Here is a 25,499-nt window from a genome sequence, read left to right on the forward strand (position 1 = left end):
CGAATTTCCCAGAATCGTCGGCGCGCTTTCCGTCGTTTCGGGAAAATCGCCGAGCGAACGCGACGGGGGTGAGCAAAACGGTCAATTATCATCCCCTAAATAACGGAGCTGTTTACGAGTTCCACAGCGTCACGTAGCGCCGGCGCGATCCTTACGACCGACCGACGCATTAAGCACGGCGACATCTTTGCTTAATTTCCTCTCGGCGTCGCGAGAAGCGAGAGAGAAGAGGAGCCCGGAGAGGCAGCCGCTAGTCTTAATTAACGCTTGATTAATTCCAAGGAATTGCCTGCATCCCTCCCTGAGCTCGTGCGATTCTCATAACGAAGTCCGATCCAAACCCGAACCCGTGAAAATTACTATACGCGCAAATCTCTCGCGGCTCTGGTGACGATTACTCTGAATTCTCCCGCGAGATCAAGCGGATGACGTGTTAATTGGTTTAATGATTCGTTTTCGCTTGATTAGAATTCACCGACATAGTTACGTTTACCTCCTTTGTGCGCGTTCGACGCGTTTCGACTGTGAAATTACGTGATTTAGCGACATACGTTTGTATGGATAATTATGCATTAACTTGTTTGTACGTCGAACAGATTACTCATTGTTTAAAAAACTGCAGCAACATTTTACGTGCAGTTTGATTGATGATTCTTTACGTTTAGATAATAGTTAGGCTTTCGCTATTTGATAAATTTAAAGCTTTTACTCGCGATACTTCGGATAAAGAATCTATGAATATGTAATTTTAATGAAAAATTTTAATCTATTAAATAGGCGGAGGAGCCAACGTGCAACTATATTTGTATTAATATTCTTAGGATGAAATTTCGCGAGATTTTCTAATTTTATTCAATAATTGCATAAGAGACAGTTCTTAATCTTTTCGAATAGATTCTGATAATTCCGGCGATTAAATGCCGACTGTCTGCTTGCCGCCGACAATTACTCCTCGATCGCATACATGCTTCTTTACTCATAGGTACTTGACCCACTTGACTCACGGCGGGAAAGTAATGCAAGTAATGACAGAGCAAACGGTGCCCTCCGACCCGTGTCTAACACGCAGCAGATGCCACCCCCGATACACACGCTCGCCTTGTCTGTAGTATGACTTCTAAGGGAAGCTACCCTCGGCGTATCTAGCGGTATAAATTATATCCGAGTCGCGTCACCGCCAGCCCCTTATATGATCGATCATTAGAGAGACTGACCCGCCAGAAAATTTAGCAAAACTCGCCGATTCGCAGCCCGACCCTTCGCAGTAAGTTTCCACTCAGCTCTCAACGTAACAAAGAATAATAATGATTTTCATTTCTAACAAACAAATTTCATCGTGCAGATCTCCCTCCCTTACGACGAAGATTATGGCTTTAACAGTTTTAACATTTAAACGTTCCAATGATATATCTATATACAGGATTTTATAAAAAATTGAAAAAATAAAGAAAAAATAAAAATAAAATTATCATTTGAAAAATTGTCGTGTATTAAATCAGAAAAATTATTATTCCTGCTTTAAAAATTAGATACAATTATTTAAATAATTAATGCGCTATAAAATTAACATTCTTCAAATTTCTCGATTAATCGACTGACAAGAAGCAGAAAGAATGAACAAGAGAACAGTTGAAAGCTTCCGCACCGAGATTGCTAAATGCACATCTCATGGGCCGACATCCTTCATCCTTTACGCAGCGCACAGGACAATTAAGTCGACGCCGCGATTCACGAAGCTCCGGGTTGGCCAGGGGCAACGTGATTTATGCAGGGCAATAGTCGAAAGCACACACAAAACGCCTCCGGGCCGCAGTGTATTCCTATGTGTATATTGAACTTAGGCTACCTCCCTGCGCCGGACCAGATTAGTTCGGTCATTGTAGCAAGGTCCGCGCGCTCGCATGCACACAATCTGTCAACCCGGAGCTCCGCCAATCTCGGGCTAAATAGACGTACGTGTGAAAACAGGCGACGGATATTCTGCGACCGCGTGAATTTTCCATTAAACCCAGCGTCGGTTTTTTGAGAAGCGATTTTTTCTAATCTCGCGGGTCTGCGCATCGCGCGACGCTAGTCGAGCAAGATCGTCGAGTAAAGTTTTGCCGATGCGAACGAACTTTCGGTCGCGTTGTGTTGCAAAAAAAAAATTAAATCCAATTATCGACCGTTGGCCGATACATTGCATAATTTCGACGCATAACATTTCGCCTCAGTTCGGAAAAAAATTTCAATCAGTGCCGCCGGTTGATGCACTTCGTAATTTTATTGCCTCGCGCGAGGGTCATTGGTCTGACCAAACAGCCAGGCCTGCATTTCAAAGTGTCGTTACCGTATGAATTTTTTTCTCCCCTAGCAGCAAAACAATTACCATCGATTGTTGATTGGCCGTCAATTCATGGGTTAAATTGGGTTTACATTTTAAACGCGGTAGGTTTGCTCGGACGCAATAGAAATTACGAATATCGAGAAATTTCTCGCTGATCAACGCATCTGAAGCTTGATGCTTCGCTCGCCAGTGAGAAATATTTGACATGCTTGTATATCATTTAACACGGAAATATTGCACGCACGTTGATGTATGACTCCATTTAAATAACCGCCAACGCGTTACTTGATTTTAATTTAACTTTTCACTCTTTATCTATTTTTAATTCTCTGGTATGGGAAGAAGCTGAAAAATATTAAATAAAATTATAATTAAATGATACTGTGAGAGTGGACTTTCGTGCGAGAATGCCGCAAACTTATAATGTTCGTTTCTATTTTAATTTTTTACTTGACTTTGCTTTCGCCAGTATAAATACAAAAACAATTAATCATGCGAAAGCTATTAGCAACAATTGCTTAACAATTTTTAACTTTGTTTTTGAATGCGCGTGATCACACAAAAACTCTCCTACCCATCAGAGAGTAATAGTTCCCGCGAATATAGAACAATTGTCGGCACATCAAAGGCGATGATTGTTTCACGTAAATTATAACCGGGGGACCACTTCTCTGGCTTCTCGTTATGAGTTGGCGAACAAGTTCAATTAAGTCCAGTCCTGAGGAGACGAAGGACGGCTTCCTACACACACGGAGGCCTTATCCTGCGCCGAGCACCATCACCCCGTAAAACCACCCTAACTATTTATGACGAGAGAAGCAGAATGGTGACTATTGCTTGTCCGCTACGTTTGCTGATGCAAACAAATTTAAAAAAGATTGTGTAGCAGACTAGAATCTAAGAAAATTAATGTCTTGCTTCCTTCTATGTGCATTTTCACGTGCCTAGGTATACACAAATTTGTTTCACAATTATTTAGAGAAAAAAATAACTCTTTCCAAAGTTCCGATAAAATTAATTAATACAAAATCTGGTAACAACTAAATTTAGAAAGTTGGGAAAGCCCAGTACATTCCGCAATATTCGATAGATTCAAAATATAATTGGTAGTTTTACAAACAAAAATGAAATAGGTTAGATCCGAGAAAATAATATTTTAATTGTATCAAAATGTAATATATACGATATTACAGCGAGATTAATAACAATACGAGAATACAGCGTTTTAATTTGAGTACAATGTTTAAGATGATAAAGTCGCAAAATCAATCATTCCGGAAGAGTGAGGGATAGGAACACAACGGGGGCTACGTCTTTCAACGCTGATTCTGACTCGTCTCCTTCGCATGGGATACCCAGGTCAGCCTGACGATCGGGCAACACGTGTCGGTTATGTCTATTATCGACAGATAGCGGGGTAACGAGTAGGCGAGATTTATCACCCTTCGCTGCGACCCCAGAGAAACGGCACGCTTGAGGGTGCGATAGGGTGCAAAGCGGAGAATTGAGCTTACAGTTGAGTTGGCAAAAAGAAAAGATAGTTAAGCCTTAGTAGAGCTTTATATGGCCTCTTAATATTCACGCTCGATTTCGTCGAAGAGTGCAATTTCAATTAACGTCGATAAAAATACGGAAAAATATAAATGATATGCGAAACCTCCGTTCCGTTAAAAAATTTATCATAATTTTGACGGATGAAAGGAATTTTAAATGTTCATCAACTTTTGTTACTGTTGCCGGATGTAAAATATTTTACGGAAGGTAACATATAATCAAACACAATGCGCAACGTTAAATATGAAAGACAGAGTTAAATGTAATATAAATAGATGTCGGAACTCCGCGGCGTTTTGTGATTTTCGCCGCGGTCATGCAACGAAGTTTCGACGGAGCGTACGCTTGATGAACAAACGAAAGGGCGAACGCTGGAGATTTGTTCGCAGTTAAAGGCAAGTAAATTTAAATGTCAAAATATGCGCTTTAACGGCACGGGTCGCATAAAGGTGTATCATATCTCTATTAACATAATACGAGAAGGTGCTCTCGCGCGAGCCGAGACCTGGCGAAACCCGTCAATCAAAAACCCGATCCTCGAGAAAAGGGCTAGTTAGCCTGGTCGCCCTTGCATCCGCGCCCTTGCGAAAAAATAACGTATGCGCTGCGCTCGGTGCATGCCGCTTTTGTAGAAAAACTTTCGGAACTGTTACATTATATTACACGAGTCACTCGGCCAGCTCTGTCTCACGCACCTCGCTCTCGTGCAGGTTTTCTCGCGACACTTAGGTCAACTTCAGGACCGTAGTCTGCACGTGAGTGCTGCTTCGTAAAAAATGGCACCATAAAAAATATACTTTCCCGACTCCATCGCAAAACATCGCAAGATACACTTGTATACGAATGAAGGACAAACATTATTTAATCTTGCTCTTTCAAGATTTGTAATTATCTGAAATTTACGTTAAAATTCAATGAATAATTAGTATTATATCTAAAAATAAATGTATGTGTGCTGTTCTCGTGACATTGAATTAACGTTCGAACTAGCAAATGTAATTCGCAGGGTGCCACAAATAAATATTACATGGTTGTCACGTCATTTTTTTCTGACCAGTATATATATATATATATATATATATATATATATATATACACGTATATATTCGCATAGATGACCGCGATGGGGATCCTTTGATATCCTAGCGCGTCAGACGTGTGACAGCTCGGACAATACCGGAGATCCTGCGTCACTGATTGTCACTTGTTTCTTGCATTTCTCTTTCTCTTCGATTTCGACCACGAATCCTGCGCGTTCTCGCCACGTCGCCGCTCGACGTCTCTTTCTCCTATTACAAATTCAAATACGGGAAATCGCAAGGCGGACCGTAACCCTACGCCTTGAGAACTAGCGAGCGCGAATCCTGCCGACCGTTCGGATATCGATTTGTTAAACGCGGATGCCTGGATGCAGAAGAAAAATGATCACGTTGCATTTACGTGCACTAAGGGAGTTAATAAGGACGAAGCTCGGTTCTCGTGGCGGATTCGAGGAGGTGGTGAAAGAAGGGGAGGTGGGAGAGCATAATATGCCGCATTGTCGAATCACTTCCGGGGCTTGACCTCCAGTAACGCCCTAAAGACCAGTTTGCATGGACAACGTCTGCGGATAATAGGCACCGATGTGCTCTATTGTCGGTTTAAAACGGCGGACGCGTAGATTGTCTAAAATACCTACTTCACGATGGACCAACGATTTCATAATGTCGACAATGCCATCCCTACCGATGTCCCGTTCACGGTTCTTGAGAAATCGAATGAACGGAACCGGCATCTTCGATGCCCGCGAGTCGATGGGTTCTGGCAAGGGAAACGAAACAAAGAATATCGGTGAACTATGGTGAATAAATTTTGAATATATAATTTGATTAAAAAATTCACAAAATATTAATTTGTAGCATTTCAGACACAAATTTAATCTAACTGGTTCTTGTACTGTATTATTGTAATATTATTTTTCTTACATTTGCTCATCAATATAACGCATGCAAAATTTTATTAAATGGAAATTCTTGCTTTCAAGTACGTCGATTTTTATATCAATAATGTAATATTGATTTTTTATTTCTACGGCTTCGTTTTCCGAGAATTGTGAACCGTATATAAGTTTGCTGCGCAGTTTCTTCTTAATCTTTACGCTACATTAAATAATTATAATATGATATACGTATATAGATTACAATGAGTCTGATTCATATCGATATGACAACGTCATATATCGCACATTAACCATGCGGGATGGAACTTGTGCGGTTGACGATGGCATATTTCGTTGAGAATCACCATTAATATGATTTGTCAGTTGCATACGTCGCTAATAGCGAAGTTTTCCGACCGATTTGCCGAAAAAGTGCCCCGTATGGGCGCCGAGGCGCGTGCGGCTGCTTCAACATGAAAAACAAGCGGTACTCTCGTCCTCTTTCTCTCCCACGTGGTCGCTCCGAAAGGCGAACGGTCTCCAATCTGAGTCAAGAGACCTCGAGAGGGGTTACTGGCAACCACGTGGAAAAAACGTCGCCAGTTTCAATATGTAGACGAAGAAAAGTGAGAAGAAAAATGCTGAAAGGTAGAAATGTATTCGAATAGTCGGAAGAGTAGGAGAATTCTATGAGCGTAAATTTGCGACGTCTCGCGTGAATGATTGGTGACATATTTGAGGAAGAAAAAGATTTAAATTCTATAAAAGATTTAAATATTTTAAGTTTATAACTTTTAAACAAATAAAAAATTCACACGTTTTTCAAATTTATACACGTGATTAATAATCGTCCAACTGTTTTTTACATTTTGATCAATTATTTTTTTTTTAATGCGCATTATAATAATTTACATCAATTTGTATTTAATAGCGCTTTATACATATAACCATTTATTAAAAGTGATAAATTTACGTAAATCGTAGATTTAAATTTTTATTTAACACAATAACTATTTAAACGATGTTTATTTTAATACATTAATTCCTATTAAAGTTTATTAGACAGATCGCGTATATCATACTATGTTGAACAGATAGATTTTTACACATTCGTGCAATATGCGGAACCATTTTTCACATATGTCTACCAAAACACCGGCCGTCACGCAATATAAACGCAACTTGATCATTTAACTTGGGTTCTTGAAATCATTCGGCAAATTGGAACACGGCCTTCACGCGAGGGGTCTTTCGGCCCAATGAACTTAAGCTTTAGATTGGTTTAGTCGCCACGCAGGCATGCCGCAGGTCGGTGGCCCTGCGGATCACGCGTCACCGAACAGGATACGTCGGGAGAGGAAAGAATCCCGACCTCTCTTTTCTCCCGCCTTTTCCACGTTTTCTTCTTTTTTTTTTTGTATTTTATCTCACCCTTTCCAGCAGATCCGGAAAATAGGTAGAAATTTCGTGGCAGGTGATGTAATAGTGATACCTAAACTATCGGATTCCGACAATGGCTCAAGCCCCTCGCGAAGACGACTGTTATATTCTCTTTCGCGATTTTTGAAACCTAAAGCATAACGTAAAATATCCATTTCAGTTGGAAAATAAAATTTTACTACCGCTTATTTTATGCAAATAGTGAGTTACATGGAAACTCATAATGCATCTTAGAAATTACTGAATGCTTTTTAGAAATTAAAAAATTTAAATTTTGATACTCAAGATTATTTTGTTATTTTAGTCATTCATTGAAAAAGATTAATGATTGTTGCCGAGGGAGAACTATTACTTATAAATTGATCGGAAAATTGGCTCAGAACGATTACTCCAAGTTCGATAATCCCGTAAAGACTTATGTATCTTCCACCGGAAATTTCAGAGTGGATGAGCACCGAGGAAATTTAGGGTGAATTTCGGTTTCAAGGTTCTTGTTCTTCCCCTATTGATCCCGCACCTCGAGAACTTTGGTGCCTTTCCCGAAGGATGTGAGAAAAGGATTAGGATCGGGGAATAACGTGCGAATTGATCGAAAGGGAGTTTTTTTTGCTTCGTCAGATTCTGAAAAGATCGATTTGTGAGGTCTCCTAACTGTTCCGATGATTCGTTACCGATATTGTCATGAAAATTCCATCATAAGATATCCCATCTCTCTTCAATAAATTTATGTTTAAGAATTGAAGAGAAGTCTCCGTTTCGTGCGAGATAAACCATATTTATAACTTCTGCGGTGAGATTGCATTTTATCAATGAATAAAATATTAGTCGCTGCGTCAGGTCGTATTAATGCCCCCCCCCCTTTCGGAAATTCGACGAAAGGTCTGGACGATTCTAAAAACTTTCTTTCTGTTTGCGGCGCACAGTTCGCGCGGCATTCGGAATAAACGCAGATCGACGTGAGAAATCGTGACCGACTCTGTCGCGCGACGTTTTCCCTCTCGCACGCTCGCACGTTTACGCGCGTGGGGTTGATAGATCGGCCCGACGAAACGAAGGGGTAGTTTGGCTTTAATCGATCCTGTAATCGCCGGTCCGACAGTTGGCCCCGGCTGCCTTTTTGTCGGCAGTTAGATGGATGGCGCCATTTACATTTTGTCAGTGCGACATGCGCTAACGCCGCCGCTATCATATCTATCACACCCTCTGAACCAGTGCTCGATCAGTTTCCTACTGTTCAAATTTGAAAATCTTTTCTGACGCGCGTTGCAAATCGTCAGAAAATTCCCGAAGGATGCAACCGTGAAATATATGATCAAAATTATTGCGTTGTGGAAATATTATCACGTCATAGTTGGAAAAAATTTCATACAAACCGATGCAATGTAACTTCGACGACAAGATCTGATCAGGGAAATTGCGAATACTCTTATTATGACCCGGAAAAAAAAAAAAACACGAATTATCTGCTGACGGTTTCACGGGCTAACTCCCCGATCCTGACTCCGAACATTGATTTCACGGTTGACTTAGGAATATGTGACGCGGCATATGCACTTCCAGTAAACTCCGCAGGAATCTGGAAATTTCAGAAAAAGAGAAAGCTGTCCGAGACGATCCAATTGACAGATCTGTCAACGTGGATGACACCTTCGGCGAGCGAGCCGCCAGGCCAGGTGTCTGCTGTCGAAACGAGGAGACAACTCTGTCTATCTGCTCGTCTCTCTTTCTCCTTCTCTGTTCTCTGTACCGGCATCTGCTGGATAATACCCGGGATTATAGCAGTAGGATAGAAAACCCACTGACATCGGTTAGAACGCGGAATGAAACATTCCTATACCGAACTCGAACTATAAACAGATCGATCATCTTTCAAACGGCTCGACGACAATCTGGAATCGAGATGATATCGGATAAAATTCGCGTGTGAATCTTCGTAAATTTCGAATAAACACATAAACATATGCTATTGATGAAAATATCACTAGTGTTCTAAAAGGAAGTTTGACAAATATAATCTCCCTATATTGGAAATAAAAATTATTTAACCATTTGTCGTATTAAAAAAATAATAATAATATAGATTTTTATATATCTGAGAAAGTAAAAGTATCTATATGTTAGAGCAATATTATTATATTTGGATATAATGATATGTGAAAATGTTTCTATTTTAATATTATATATTTGCGCGCACATTTTTTTTTTGTTATTTGCCAAAGATTAAAGAAATGTTTGTTAAAATTGCTCGCATCCTAATATTGTCTAAATATATGCAAATATTCTTTTTGTTATCGAAAATGTGGGAAATGTTGGAAAAAACGCTCGTTGATTAGCTCGAATAAAAAGTTTCCGTGGGCAGGAGTGTTGGAAGACTATTTCGCAACATTGAGAGCGCTGCAAATATTTCTCGCTTCAAAAGGTCAGTTTGAACTGATCGAGCACCGATCTATTCACTTTACGATCGCTTCGACTGCCTTCACTCGAGAATTCGAAAGCGGGCGAAACGATAAACACGTACACACAACATCTATACACGCACACACGACGGAGAGAGAAATGTACGACTCACCTCCCACGCGTAACGGGGGTTGAAAGGCTCGCTCGCCCATTTGCCGAGGAACGGCCCGAATCTCGCACCACGAGGGATGTCTTTGCGTGCGCGAACGTACGGGCCTCCGGGTGCCGAACCGCCGACCTCGACCTCCGGGACGGGTGACACCCATTCGCGGCTCAAGTGATCCTTAGGCTCCTGCTTTATCGTATCCTCTATGCGGACAGAAAATGTCAGCATATTTATGGACATTTTTCCTGAGAAAGAACCGACTCTCTCGAAACTCTAATCACAGAATCCATAGTCATAAAAATCACAAATTGTTAAAAATTTAATTACAATGTAATAATATTTCAAATAATAACGTTTAAAAGTTTTCTAACCGGCGATACTACGAAATAAGTGCTGCAAACATTTCGTGAGGTGCAAAACTCACGGTATTCATTGCTGTAATCCTGCGACCTCGAATACTCCTTCCGCGTGTTCTTCTCGCCGTAATCCCAGGACGTTTTCCTCTCTTCTTCCCTAGAAGATGGCGACGGTTGATACTCCTCGTAATTCCGCGGCCGGCGCCGCTGCCGTAACTCCATCCCCGGCGAGTATCCGCGTTGCTGATAGGCGGTCGGCTGCGGATTAAAATCCTGCGAGATTTCGCCGCCAGTCTGGAGTGGCTTCAGATCCCTGTAAACGGGATTGTTGCTGCTGCTGCTGTTGCTGCTCGTGCGAGTCGATCCGTTTTCCTCCATTTCCGCGTTTTCGCTGCCGCCACCCCCGCCTGTCGCACCCGACGTTGACTCGCCTTCGTCGCTGCTTCCTGGGCAAAACAACATACGGAGGTTGTCAGACACATCGTAATCGATAAGTTTTGAATCTGAAAATCTGACACGAGAGATAAACATAACTTTTAAATTCACACATTATAGCAATATTAGCATTATTGCAAATTTAATTTTCAAAACATTTTTTTCACATTTTTTAGCTATGTATTTTTTTTCAAAAACTCGAATAATTAATAATTCGTTTTGATTAAACAACAGATGAATCAAAATCAAATCAATAATGTTCTTAAAAGTCACTAATGCTCGATCCACGACTGTGAATTTACATGTTTCGGAAAAACTTTACTTGACATATATCGATTGCTCGAATCGCAGGCATTTACTGCGATCTCGACAACACGCTATTTGCGAAAATCCAATTTAGCGAGCAGGATTTGCACGTAGAACGATGATGAGGGACGACTTTTCGGAACGTGACGTATTGATTGGTCATTTCTGAGAAAGCGGTAGCTCGTTGTTCCCGCAATAAAGTCGCGGTTCGTGATATTAAACGCAAGTGCGAGCGTTTTGTTGCGAGAAAGGTCGTGGCTTCGTGTAAACTTTGCGGCTCGATGAAGGTCGGTAAATCGTGAATGATTCTGTACGAGGAATAAAACGAATTTGTTTGCGACCCTTCTTTCTCTCTTTACGACTTGAAATCCTAGATACACAAGGACAAGTGTCAATTGGAGTACGCTATCTGCCGTGTGTTTCTTCGGCGCAGCTGCCGCGTGCACGCAGTGACACCCAAAGCCGAGGATGTTTGCTATGATAAGAATTTTATTATCCTCTTGTCGGCTGTTTTTGATACATCGTGACATCATCTAGTGTAAGATATCTGCGATGAATGGAACCTATCAAATGTGCTATCAAATAACTTTGAAATTATTACCGTCGCAAACAGCTTATAGCTCCATGCGGAAATATACAAATGTAATAAGATGCAATGAGATATGTCGGTATATAATTATTAAGAAAAAATTAATCGAATATTATCAGAGCCTTTTAATTTCTTAATATTCAATTGCATCTTCACTCTCGTGGAAAATGTCGACTTTATTTCACATCTATTATTTGTCCACGACAATTATATCATGTTCGAAGTGACAAAGAAACATCACACGAATCTGGTTTTGTTTGTACAACTCTAGCCCGGATATGACGGACCTTTTTTAACTGCGGTCTTATCTCCGAATCGAAAGATATCTGCGTAGTGTATCGGCTATCTAAAAACAAACTATGAATTTTATGCGCATTCTCAAAGCCAGTCTCGAGAGACCTGCGAAGAGTCCTCTGCAAACAACGATGCCGTGTGAGTCGACGGCTAAAGACAAATGATCGTTTTAGCGGCGAGCTGACAGGTGTATCGAAGACAAATTGCCGAGGAGGAGTAGAGAAGATAAAAAAAAAAAAATGCTGTAATTTGACGGTCAAGTTTTTCTAACAATTAATTTCGATATTCTAACAATACAAAATTAATCAATGCTTTATAAGGCCCCTTTGTTACATACTTTGCTCTCAAATAAAAACTTAATTAAAGCGTAAAAAAGGGGGTGGAAGATATTTGACGCTCCGCTGCATGTATGCAAGACCGATGCATGTTCTGTACTGCAATAAAACGTACAAAAATATCAATTTTACGATGCCGGCTTCAATTCCTTTCTAATCGAGAGAGTAAACAAAGGCTTAAATATCCGTCGACTCACGTCGGCGCGGACGAGTCGTAAAAGAAAATGATGATCCTGCGAGTTGTGCTGGTCGACACGAAGCTCAAAGAGACAGGATGTCTACGAGTGTCGATATCGAAATGTGTCATACAGATAATAGAAAGAAAGAAATCACTGATAATAAAAAACTAACGTATCAATTTTGACTCTTAGAACGTAAACTGTTATGACATAGAAAAAGATATTTATGTGAATAATTATCACAGTTATGAAGTAATATATAGCGAACAATTAATTAATAAGAATTGAAACAACGCTAACAAAGTTCAAAACATTTATCACAATTGAAGAGAAAATTGTTTTACAAAGATATTTTCAAATTAATAATTGCTATTGCGTTGTTTCTTTCTCGAGGTTTATATTTTATATATTCATATCTATTTCCAAAAAAAAAAGGAAAAGAAAAAGTGCAATAAAGTAGCAATCATAAATACATTTCAAAACAGAAGCGCAACTGCGATACGACACAATACTGCTATCTAAAATTCGGTCTTAATCGACAGAATAAACACGATTTAGCGGATATTCGCTCGTGGCCGCAGATAATCGTAAAGAAGAGGCCTAATCGCGCGAGGGTACGCTGGATACGCATTCCAGATTGTCACGCGCAAGGAGCCAATATGATACAACAACAATATTTGGAAAACCCTCGAAAGCAGGGGTCTTTGACTCCTGTGGGATACAAGTGCCGGAGTATATTCTCCCTTGAAGTACGAGTATACTTGTTGAGCCATGCGTGACATTATCCCTGATGATAGTAGCTCGAGAGGCTCTGAGGATGATTAGAGCGAAGTGCCGCTCTAGTATAGCTTACACCGTGGAATTAATCGTGGGAAGAGTCTCTTTTTTTTCTATCGATCGAGAAATTCCTCCGGTTAATTTCGATTATCTATAATATGATTTAATTCTGACAAGTGCAATAAGATGTCAGTCTCTATTCTAAATTTATAAATTTTTATTAATCTTCTTTTCTAAAAATTATATCTCTTGTTATATTTTTGAAGAGAGAAAAAGAGAGTTTATTGTTTTATTGCAATTCTATATTGAAGCCCCACTGACTGCGCATTTTATAAACCAATAAACAATAATTACAATGTTATTGATAATGTAGATAGGCGGCTAATGAAAATCATTCCATCTCTCATTTTGCGTTACGTGCTATTTACTGTGATAATAATAATAATATGTGTTTATCCCGGTGGTGAGAAGTAGTTAGCGAATTATAAAGCAAATGACTTTTTTGCATCGCACGAGCCTATTGTGATCGATGATTGATGCGCGTGTGCGATACTTGGTGAATTCGCCTATCGATTGCTTGTGTAGCTGCATGCGCCAAATATATAGGCAGTTGACATTTTACGATCAAAGGGTTTAAGAAACGATCAAGTAATGATGGATTAATCTATCATTAAGTAGAGACACGAGGCCAAACGTACGCGTTCAAATAATGTCGCGTTTTATTCGAGACTAGATTAAAAAAAAAGGATAAAGTAAAGCTTGTAAAAAATACCTTAAGCTCATATATTCTTCTTTGCTAAGGTAAGAATCAATATTGTATATTTCATATTCGTTTCGCTTCACCGTAATTAGTTGTTTATTCAATTAAGTATATTTGCTACTAAATATAACATCAACATTTTTAAATATCAACTAAAAATCTATAAGAACTAATTATTATGAAGCAAAATAAAATCTAGAATAATGCATTTTGAATGTCCGCGAAGCAAGATAGTGCTGTTAAGAGTTTAAGAAACGCAAATATAACTTCCGGAAAAGATAATTAAAAAAATTTGCGACTAAAGATATGTCGGAAGAGCGATTGCACCGTGGGTCACGTTCGCAGACCGCGTTACTCTGACCGCACAGGACATCCTGGCGATACGAGAATCCTTTGGAGAACGCAACGTACTATGTAGCAGAGCACGAGGTTGCGGGAGCGACGCTAGTTACCGAAAGCTCCATTGCGGATGGCGCGATTATAAACCTCGTTGACAGTATCAAATCTCCCTACCATGGCACACAGATTGGGGATTGAGGTTAATTAGAAAAGTGACGCAATCGGATCCTGCGGCCAGGAGCAATATCGTAAAATGTCGATAAGGTTATCAGCGTGTCACGGAATTACCCAGCCGACGCAGGCCAAATTAGACAGAAGATCGAATCTCCGGATCTCGAGTCCAGTTTCCGGACAGGCTGTGTGGTCAAGCGTGCTTGATGTTTGCACCGAGTACAAGAAGATACTTGATTTCTACAAGAAATATTTTATAGAACGCATAATGACAGCGAAATGTCTCCGATTACGAAACGGACGCTTTAAAAGCTGGTAACATCGATTTTTTTTAAAGCTGTTTGCGGTCGTAAAATGGTAATTTTTCGTTTGTTTATTTCGTTTCGAGGTAATTTTTAGTTCTCTATTATGTAACTAAAATTATAATTCATAATAAGAGAACCACGATTTTGTTAAATCCGACAGTTGATGAATATTAAAATGCACAGTCAGATTCAAATTAGACATGAAACAAGCGTAGATTAAATTTTGCAAGCATATATCTTAATTCGGAAAAAAAGAAATACTTTTATTAACAGTCTCTCAAATTATGATGATTAAATGCAACATTGTCATTATTTTCACAACAATGTGTTGTGCGTCAGATATCAATAACTACGTCTATTAACTTGTTCATCACTTCACCTTCGCTCTGGTGACGCAAATCGCGCGCAGCATAAAAATGATCATCGCGAAAAACTCTTTTCGCGAACGATGTCAATCTACTCTATCGAACCGATCGCAGTCTCCTCGACTTACCGTTCATCTTACAATCCACGGCGGATCGGGACAAGTCGAGGCCGTTCATCGGTGACTCGTTTCGAATCCGGAGTACTCCGGATCCTCCAAACGATTCTGGATCGGACGAGAATCACTGTCGACACATCGGTATCACAAGAGTCTCCCTTTCACGTGATCACGTCAACATCACGAAAATGCCGAGCAACGTCGGTCAAGATTCTCCGGCGAACCGAATGTCTTCATGATCGAGCGATCGATGAGGTCGGATCGTCTGAGAGCGCGGAGTCGCGAACTCCAACTGGAATCCCGAAAACCTCGGGGGGTAGATGCGATCGCGGGGGGGTTGACTCGCGTAGCGAGCCCTTCCAGACGAGCGACTGCAGGGAGGAGACGGACAACGGGAAGAGCGCTGCTACGTGTCAGCTGGCCCTTGGCGGACTAGAGGATCCAAAATCTGTTGAGAAGAGGATGGCACGACGAGGGTTCTCTCGGGATCCCAGGGACGATTCACGGGGTGTGGCGGATTGCTTCCAACGGGACCTCTGGTTGGCTCACGGGCGGAGCAACCCCTATCGCATCGGGGTCCCCACCAAGGCGCCTACAGCATCCCTCGGAAGAGCGAGCGAGAGGGACGTGGTGCTTCAGCGGTGGAGCGTAATGCGACTGTCTGAGAGAACGTGAGGAGGGGATAATAGGGGAAGGGATAATGTAACGTGACGCTGATAACGAAGGAGATTTCGCGGTAGCTGAATGTCAAAGTCGAGCGTGGTATTCTTTTTTCGAAGACGCAAGAGAGAAAGAGAGAAAGAGAGAGTTGAGTAAAAATCGATCTTAATAGATGCAATTAATAATTTGAAATCGACAACATAAATGATCAATTTAACTAATCAATGAATATATTTTTTTACATTCAGTGTGGATAAATATACATTTTAATATGTGATGTGATGAAATGTGTATTATAATAATTGCTTTCCGTTTATTATATATTATTTGCAAGGTTAGGCAATACAACATTAAAAGCAAACAGTAAGAACTAATTTTGGAAAAAATTAAAACAGTTTCATAGGAAAAAAAAAAATATAAAATTATTAGCTTGCCATATCAAGTTTTTAAAGTATAAAGAAGGAGTAAAACAAATTTATAGTTTAAAAATACTATTATTATATGGATAAAAAATTTTTTTAATTAAACTAATTTAAATTTAAATAGTTTTAACACGACAAAGGCAATATTTATACATTCAGTCGAGATACGTTACGAATCTGAATAACACCGAAATGCACCGTTGGTGTGTATCATATTTCTGCATAGACGTTTTACATTTCTCTTCGTTCTTCGCTTCGCAGTGAATTCACGAATGGACGTATGCGAAACCTTCAATTTTACATATTAGTAGTTAGCGGTGAAACGTCAATGCATTGAAATATTTTTTATCGCCAGAAGCCTCTGTCGAAAAGCATGAGGATGCAAGAAAGAAAGAACCCCACGCGGAGAGGAGATCAGCAGGACAGCCATCGAAGTCCTTATTGGACAAGGGTGACCACTTTTTTACTGAGAAAAGTGGCTGTCACACACCTCCCAGTCTCAATTCTCAATTTTTTTTCTCAACCACGCGCCACAATTCGCCGTGATTCGTCCATCGAATCGACTTCAAAGTCAATCGAAGGAGTAGAGTATCGGAAACGTCAATCTCACATATTGTTACGTCTTACTTTCTAATGGAAAAAATGCCTTTCTTCGAATATGTAACGTTCGTTCTAATCAAAAACGAGATTTGAGGTTTTCTCGAAAATCGTAACAGCTGGAAAACAGCTCGAAACAAGCTTCTTCAATTACTCTCGTATGTCTTCAGTTTTTTTTATTTTTTATTCGCTAACGCGCAATACAAAAGTATCCTACAAACAGCTTTAACTTTTTTTTATAGAAGAATTGAATTTTCTTATCCATAAGAATATATTACAAAAGCCTGAAATTAATATAAAAGAAAAAAAAACAAATATAATTTTGCTAAAATAATTTTATTAAACAATTTGGAGATTTTTGTCTACACATCGTATATGCTTTCATATTCTGCCCTTTTTTCTTTTATGAATTTCTCACATCTGTGTTAAAAAATAACGAAATAATCGAGAGTTATTCCCTGTCGGTTTATTTCGGAGGCGAATAGGCGCGATGATTTAAATCTCGCGTGCAAACGCCATAAAATCAGGACGACCGCTGCTAAAGCCGCGCGGGAATATATGACGAAGCCGAAAGACGCCGAAACAAATCTTCATTTCTGGTAGCCGGTGAAAGCGTACACGCGTGCGGAAAAAGGAGGCAGTAACGACGATATGACTGTGTTTCGCAGCCAAGAAGACATGTGTCGCGTGCAGTTATATCATTCTTTATGGCCAGCAAAGCCGGTGCCCTTCGTTCATTCAGCGTCGACTTCGTCCTTCGCGCAATATTTGGAGGGGCTTGATTTACACCGGCATAAAAATGTCTCCACACCTCGGCTGTGATATCACCTACTGCTCATACCTTCGCTCGAACGCGGCAAGAAACCGCGTCCTTTGATAAAAGCTTGTACTGACTAGTTTCCTTATGAGCTTTTTAAAGTTGTCGTCTCATGGGCTTTTTAATAATAAACGTAGAAAGGCGAATATCTAAAATCGTTAAATAACGAAAATATAAAGATGTAAAATATATATTTTCAAATTTATATAATATGGAATAATAATATAAAACATATAAGAAACAAAGTTAATCAATTTAATTGTATGTGTGATCATGACATATAATTAAATAATAAAATAAATATAAATATTAAAGTTCGGCAATTATATATGTTTATATAGCCTTTGTTTGCAATGCATTATTTCCACGTTGTACGATATGTATACTATTTAGAAATTTTGCAAATATTTATAATTAAAACATTTATACATTATTACACTAAATTAAATGTTACTACACTAGCCTTAGTGTAAATAATAATTAGATATTTATTATTACCTATAATATATATCTGCGAAACAGGTAGAATGCCGCTTTCGCGATTACTATGTGAAAAATAATGATCGCAATCATACGTTTTTTCGATATTTATCGAATTACTTCTTCGTTTTTTAATCTCTGATAGAAAAACCAGGAGATCTGCACAGTTCTAGATTATAACTAAAAGGAAATATGTTGGACTTACGAAAGCGTTGCCTACAAACGCATTATTCATACGCTACTACTGAGAATCTAAAAGTAGCTTTCGTCAAATCAAATGGAAATTCTTACGTATCTTTTATTTGCAATTATCACCGAGTAGTGGAGTTGCTTGCGGTTTTTACGGAACGTGATACAGAAATTGCCCAGAAGATCGAGTCCGATCGATTCTCACGCGTATAACGACGCCAACGACGCCGACAACGACTAACTCCACGAAGGGGCAATAAATAACGGGAATATCAAAGGGTTATCAGATCTAAGCAGACCTCCTACGTCTGGCGCAACTTCTGACACGTGGAGTGACGATGCTGTAATGTCGACGGCAAAGTGTGCGCGTGTAGGGTGAGTTTGTGAGAGTAAAGAGGGAGGGATGAGGAGGTAGGTAGGCGCGAAGCTATTAAACTGACAGAAACACTTGCCACCCCCTCGTCGCTACCCCCGATCTACTGCTGCCCTCTGCCCCCCGCCCGCCGCTCACGACCCACGACCATGTCATCCCTTACTCGGGAAGCCCTTCGTCCTTTACTCTGCAACACCGGAGTTATTAATATTTTTCACAGCCCCCGAAAAATTGTCTCTCCCGCGCCGCAGCCGAGCTTCCATACTGGAGAAGCAATTTTGCGGGCGTGTCGTTCCGACTGCCGCTGTCAAAGGATAGAGCGACAGATAGCGACGCCTTTCCCTCATCGCCCGCAACACACTTGTATTTTAATCAGAAATTGACATTGGAAAATATATAAATCTATGTTTTTTTTTTTAATTAAACAACATGCATTGTTACATCTTAAAATCATTTTTAAAATTGATAATGCATGCGGATTTTGCACAATTAAGTAATTGTAAAAAGCTCGAAACATCTTAGTTTTTGTTGGAACATTTTAGTCCTTAACAAATCTTAATCATTATTTGCCACAAATTTTCACGAACAATTATTCTCTGTTACTTTTTATCATCAAACAAATTGCCTGGATGAGAGTAAAACTCGAGAAACTTATCGATATTTATTTTCACGCGGCACTTGAAGTGCACAATATCTCATTATGCGATCCCCTGAAGTTCGATTGAGAATCTGTCGACGCCGAGAGAGAGCAGACTGCTCGACGACGTCTCCGTCGACCGTTAACGGTCGCGCAGAAAAGAAGTAGCCGACCGAGGAAGAAAAAAAGAAGAGAGACAGAGAGAGAGAGAGAAAGGGAGCGCTAACTCATTGAAGAGGCTGAAGGAGAATACGGAGTCAATCCTCGAGGCGACTAAACAATTGTCTCGTGCTCGAGTGGCCTCCTGTAAATTCGCGTAGCCGACTTCTCGATGTGCCCCCGAAACGATTGGCGCGTCTCCCCACAAAGACACCGAGCGGAGAGAATGAGAGCCGAGGCCCAGAGCGCGCTGAAAAGGATCGAGATTCGAGAGAGACGTGCATGTCCGTGAATGCCATTATCGCGAACAACGTGCACGAGTACACAGCCATGATCCCGAGTGGCCGAAATAGCGAATGGCGAATCTACGAGTCGTGTCAACGGTCGACCCGAGAGTCTATAATTTGTGTTTCGAGTCGAGAGAATCGCTGTCGCCCTCTCGCTCTCACCCTCGGTAATGTTGTGCATGCACACGACGCCTCGCCTTTCGACGCGCTGGCTTCTAATGTGTCATTGAGGGCCACGTTATATGGCATAAGTAGTCGCGCAGAAGAAAGAATGGGAAGCGGAGACAAGGAAAGCGAGACCGCCCTCCCGCCTGGAGGAACTTGAGACGCGATTGTTGTGCGCCGCGTGCACAGCGTGCACCAGGAGCATTGTCCTTCGTTAGAGGCCACCGGAAGTCACCGGAAGACGATGAACTAACGGAAGACCCCGTGCTCCGTGGGGCTCCTTCTGCTCTCGCGAAACGCCCCCCGTCTCGATAGAATCCGCAGCTTGTCGTCGACCCCCTTAGAGACTTACTCTCGACTTAACGATTTTCAGAGTCAAGTTTTGTTCGCTGTAAAATATTGCGAGAGATTTTTATAAGAAAACTTTCTTTCTCGAAATACAGATCAGGCGAACGCAACTTTTTCAAGCTTTGTAGTCATCCTTGAGTTTTATTTGTTACGTTATACGTTTTGGTTTTTTTATATAGTAATATAAGAGAATTTCAATTGTTCAATAATAACAATGGCGGAAAGTGATATTTGACAGAATTATACAGAATATTAAAACATACGAGTATAGAATAATATAATTTTACGTTTTGTTTGAAATATATTTTTTAGGTGCATCTCGTAAAAATTTTATTTCAACAAATGTTCTAAAGTTCACAAATGTTTTTCGCTTTGTACTTACTTTGCATCTGTAAATTTAATTTTATATTTAATTTATTGAGAATTATCAATATAATACATTTTCTTTAATAATATATGCTACACGTATGCAGTTTAGTTAAACGGAAAATATGTCAAAATAAATACTAACAGCATACCGAATCAATAGATTGATTATTGATATTGATAAATCGTTACGATACTTTGCCGATCATTCAAAGATGATTGATGCAATTGGTATCGAAGAGAAAAGCTTGCATTGTAGAAATTGGGTTACGCGGCCAAGATCGGCAGAAGGAAAGATCCAGATGTGGGTGATAGAATTGCGGCACGCGAGCAACCGGAAGTCGGTGAAGTAGGGAAAATCCGGTATACGTTGAGCCCTCTTTCACCCGTGCAACGCCCTCGTTTCATCGCTTCTATTAGCTTTGCAGCGTGTCTTATATGTTTTAGAGTTACAGACTCGACGCTTCACTGGCTTCATCCTCAAGTTACAATTTTCAAACTCAAACTCTAAATACACCGCTAAATATATCTGTTCGATTCTCACGGTGAAACCTGTATTTTCCAGTTTTCATTAAATGCAGCAGCTAAATAACAAAAATTAATCAAGCTGGTATCGAAATTATTTGATTATTCTTTGAATTCTGTTGCAACAAAGCAATCATATATGTTTGATCCTTAATATTAGACTGGTAGAAACACCTGCACAGTTAATACTGCAAATTACACAGGACGTTTAGCATACATCTTTCTGTGGCGAACGAAAATTCGCTTATGAATTAATTCGGAGTGGCCACGCGATTCGTCAGTTCGCAACTGCGCCGCGATTAATTCAGGTGGGTTTGTGCATCGAGTTTACACCGCGCAAGCGGGGCGGCGGCGCACGTTAGCGTGTGTCCAGGTAAGCGTCCACCGAAACGGGCGAGCGAGGACGCGAGAAAGAGGGAGACGGGCGAGCGAGGGGAATGAGAGGAGGAAAAATCGACCGGTAATCAACAGCGATATACTCGCGTAATATCGGGTACAACAAAGTGCGAGCTTATTGGAAAGCGCGCAGCTCGCGCGCCGCGGCTGGAAGGCAGGACAGCGTGCAAATATTGATGCATTAACAATGCAGGCTAATTATGTTTTGGTTCGAGCGTGGCCTACCCGCGTACACCCCGGTGATGTTGATGGTGGTGAAGCGTGAGGTGGTAGTGGTGCTGACGATGGTAATGCTGCTGGCATACACCACGGTGACGACGATGCCGAAGTAGCGGTGTGTGCGGAGTTTGCTATGCCCACCGGCCAGGCCATTGCGCCATTGTGATCCGGGCTTCAACACACAGCCCCGAGGGCAATTCACAGGCGCAACTCGCCGTTAAATTAATTTTATCTCGTGTCCGTCATTAAATTTGAATCTCCTGGCGACCCCGGTTTGTCCGCCGCTCGGCCGCCGCATTCATCCGTTCTTACATCCGGGCGGAGGCTTGAAAAAGACGCGAAATTCGCCTAACTTTCGGTGTTAAAAAAAAAGTTGCCGTTTTTAATCAATCCGCTGCGAAGGTGGCTCATAGTAATTAAGGTCGTGCGACCGATAAAGATTTTTTTCTCCCGCCGGCGAGACTTTGTTCTTTAATGCTGCTTTATTACTTTCGCGTTTTATTATCACGATTTTTTCTGAAATATCGATGCATATATAATTTACATCACAACCGTGTGCATCTCGCTCTCGCGCCGCAAATAACAAATGATTAAGATTCATAATGCCAGATTGTGAATCAGATCTCTTGATTGCATAAATGAAAATTAAGTTTTTTTGTATATCTAAACAGTCCACAATTAATTAAATAAGCAAGTATTTTTTGACGAGATTTATCGAATCAGGAAGTCGATATGGACGATTAAATTCTAATTAGACTACCTTCTTATCCTTCGGGCTGTTTAAACGAGGCGCACGCTCACGATGAATTCACGACGATCGACGTTTTCTCGCGCGCAGAGGAGCAGATTGAAGGGTGAAACCCCTGCGGATATCGGTCCTTAGCAGGGGCAAACCGTGCAAGGGTAGAACTCGTCCGAGGAAGGAAAGGGAACAGATGTTTTTGAGCGTGAGCAAACGTCATAATCTATGTTCCGCAACATCGTAATTAAAGAGAAATGGAAGTTCGTGCGTTCCCGTTCTTCCTTCTTTTCGCGCTCTATTTTAGCGAGACTGTGAACATTCAGCCACTCGATACGATAAATAAATAATGCTTTTAATTAAAAGTGCAATTATTAAAATGTATGGCTATCTGGATGACGTAAAGCTTATTTCTTGTAAACGAAATTTATTTTTCAACCCTGTTCAAATAATTTGCAGATGAAAAAGTAATATTTACGTATCTTGTAAATATTAATTATTTTTTATCGAAAATATATTTTTCTTGTTTAAGCAGTTGTGAATTAATTGCGAATATCGCAAAAAGTATTTTAAAAGACTGAAATTTCTAATCAATAATGAATTTAAAGCAATAAAAAATTTATCTACTTCACATTGTCTTCGCTGTAAAAACTCATTGTCGAATTTCCACGCCGGGGATACATCAGCCAGTGAACGACGGCGCGAGAGAAACGCGCGGCGAGTAATCCAATCTCGCGTGGCGGATATCGGCCGGAGTTAATCCTCGCGTGTATATGCGCGTAAGTCCTTGGCCAAATAAATCGTCGCGAAAAGAATCGAATCTCCGCGGCGGAATCTCACGCCCGGCTCGTAAACAAGGGACCAACAATGGCGCGCGCTGACCGTCCCTCCGGAATTTCGTTCCGGAATTACCACGCATCCCCGCGTTTGCTTGCGATGCCCGCGCGTTCCCGCGGGCGAATCGGCCCGCTGCGAGATAAAAAGCGAATTCAAAAGTTTAAATCCTCCACTCGATGTGCGACTTCTCCCGGACGCGAGGGGGGAAGCGAGCGAGAAGAATTACGGCGGAAGGGCGGCCTGGCCACTTCTCGCCCGGGCAGATACGATCTAAACGTTTACACCCCCATTTCGCCCTACGACGCCACGAAATGGAAATGCGGGAAACAGCGTGCGGGGGCTGTCGTTTCGCGGACGATCATCGCGTTCGCCCCATTCGCCCGGCAGGACGAATGCAGGACGATTGTGCGTTCGTCTCCGAATCGCGCGGTCGGAATCGCTATCAGTCGATCTTTAAGCGACTTTTGTCGTAATCATTATTTATTTGCAAACTTGATATTTTTCGAAGCACTTGTTGAGACAGAAATATATTTGTATATACACATATTTATACTTTTACGAATAAAATCGAAGATCTATAAAGCAGCGTATTTGAAAAACAAAATAAAATCATATTTGTCTCCGGTTCTTGTTTCTGTTGGAAAGTGCAGTTAACCAAAAAATCCATCGTTAATAAAGAATTGCTGGGAAGGGTGCTTTATCTCATAATTTTCTCACATGTCCGCGCTGTCGACTAACGGATGGCTGAAGATTCGATGGGATCTTGACGTTAAGCGGCACCAGAGAGATCATCGCTCGCTAACAAACGGATTCGCAATGGCAGAGATAAGAGGCCAGATATCTCCGACAGTCGTCGCTCCATCACATGCGAATAGACTGCCTCCGACTCACAATGCTCGGAAGAATAGCTCCGTGATTCTATTCAGCGAGGAGAGAGAAAGAAAGAGGCTACGTCCGACTGGCGAACACCACGGTGACGGCGGTGACGAGAAGGAAAAAAAAAGGGGGAACGAGAAAGCGGAAGAGGGGATGAAGTGCGACAGCCATCTGGGAATCGAATATCTCCGATCTAACGGCACCTTTCCGCTGAAATATCCGCAATTGTGGAAGAGTAATCGATGGACAGTGTATATCCCGCGAGAGGATGCTAGGGGACGCGACTCGTCACCCTTTGGGACCTTCGAGGGCGCGATTGAAAAGGCGCCGACGGTAGCAAGATGCTTTTCATCGCGGGGACATCGCACTCGCCTCGCAATCTACGGTTGCATCCTACGATACTCGGTGCCGAAGCGGGTAAGAAGGGAGGAGATTGAAAGGCGTAAAGTTGGAGGGCCGAGGGTCGGAGGAACCCTGCGGTGACATCGATGGCGCTGTAATTGAAATTTCATAAGGATCGCCCCGCGTTGGACTGTGACAAAATTTAATCGCATGCCGGAAGAACAAACGCTGCGATGTTGAATTTATTTATCGGGGGCGAAGGAGAGTGAAAATGTGAGACAAATTCAAAAGTTTTTTCCTCTATAACTTTTATGCCACAATTATTTACAAAGCAAATTTGTCAACTGTTCGATTAATAAATAAAGTGTTTAGAAATTTTAACACGCTGTTTATTAAAAAGCATATATAGATTATTCTTTGCAAGCAGGATTTCAAAAGATTATAATTGTGTCGAGTATCGGGAAAAAATTGAATGCAATAATAGTGTGGTTTGTTTCTTCAAAAATCGTTATGTGAGATTTATAGATCAGGTAACAAGTTGAAGACTAATCGAGCAGCAGTCGGTGGGATCACCTGCAAACAAAAAGTGGAGTCATGCCGCAGTCAAAAAAAAAAAAAAAAAAACACTCGTCCCGAGGTCAAAAAGTCGATGCACCCTTTTCTAAAATGCGGCAACGCACAAAAAATAGAGGAAGAGCTGTAAAAACTCGATGGTTTCTAAAGGTCGGCAGTGTTCCTCTTATTTTCTCCGCTTAAGGGCTCGCACACATTGTTTGCGGTTAACCCGTCACACTTCTCGAAAGTCTCAATCGAAGGCGAGAAGAATCAATCCGAGGCGTGAGAAATCGCGACACGACACTTCCGAAGTTGCGCAGCCAATAAGCGAGAATCTATATATCACTTCGAAATCGTCAGCGAGGGGCGCGCAACGGACTCT

General features: G+C 41.1%; 1 protein-coding gene across 3 annotated transcripts in view; it reads right to left on the bottom strand.

The window, feature by feature from the left end:
• Nucleotides 1-25,499, bottom strand: part of LOC105667426 (transcription factor hamlet) — a 76,540-nt gene that overhangs the window by 19,471 nt on the left and 31,570 nt on the right. For 2 of the 3 annotated variants that reach the window (XM_012359224.2, XM_067355969.1), the window contains exons 1-3: nucleotides 15,141-15,935; nucleotides 10,226-10,603; nucleotides 9,808-10,004 (exon numbers count right to left, since the gene is read on the bottom strand). In XM_012359224.2, coding sequence (XP_012214647.2) covers nucleotides 9,808-10,004; nucleotides 10,226-10,603; nucleotides 15,141-15,189 — 624 coding nt within the window. In that variant the 5' untranslated portion in view covers nucleotides 15,190-15,935. Of the gene's footprint in view, nucleotides 1-9,807; nucleotides 10,005-10,225; nucleotides 10,604-15,140; nucleotides 15,936-25,499 lie in introns of those variants that run through there. The other variant, XM_067355970.1, reaches the window with a different exon arrangement.

Source organism: Linepithema humile, chromosome 5 (genome assembly GCF_040581485.1).
Source record: "Linepithema humile isolate Giens D197 chromosome 5, Lhum_UNIL_v1.0, whole genome shotgun sequence".
Taxonomy (NCBI): domain Eukaryota; kingdom Metazoa; phylum Arthropoda; class Insecta; order Hymenoptera; family Formicidae; genus Linepithema; species Linepithema humile.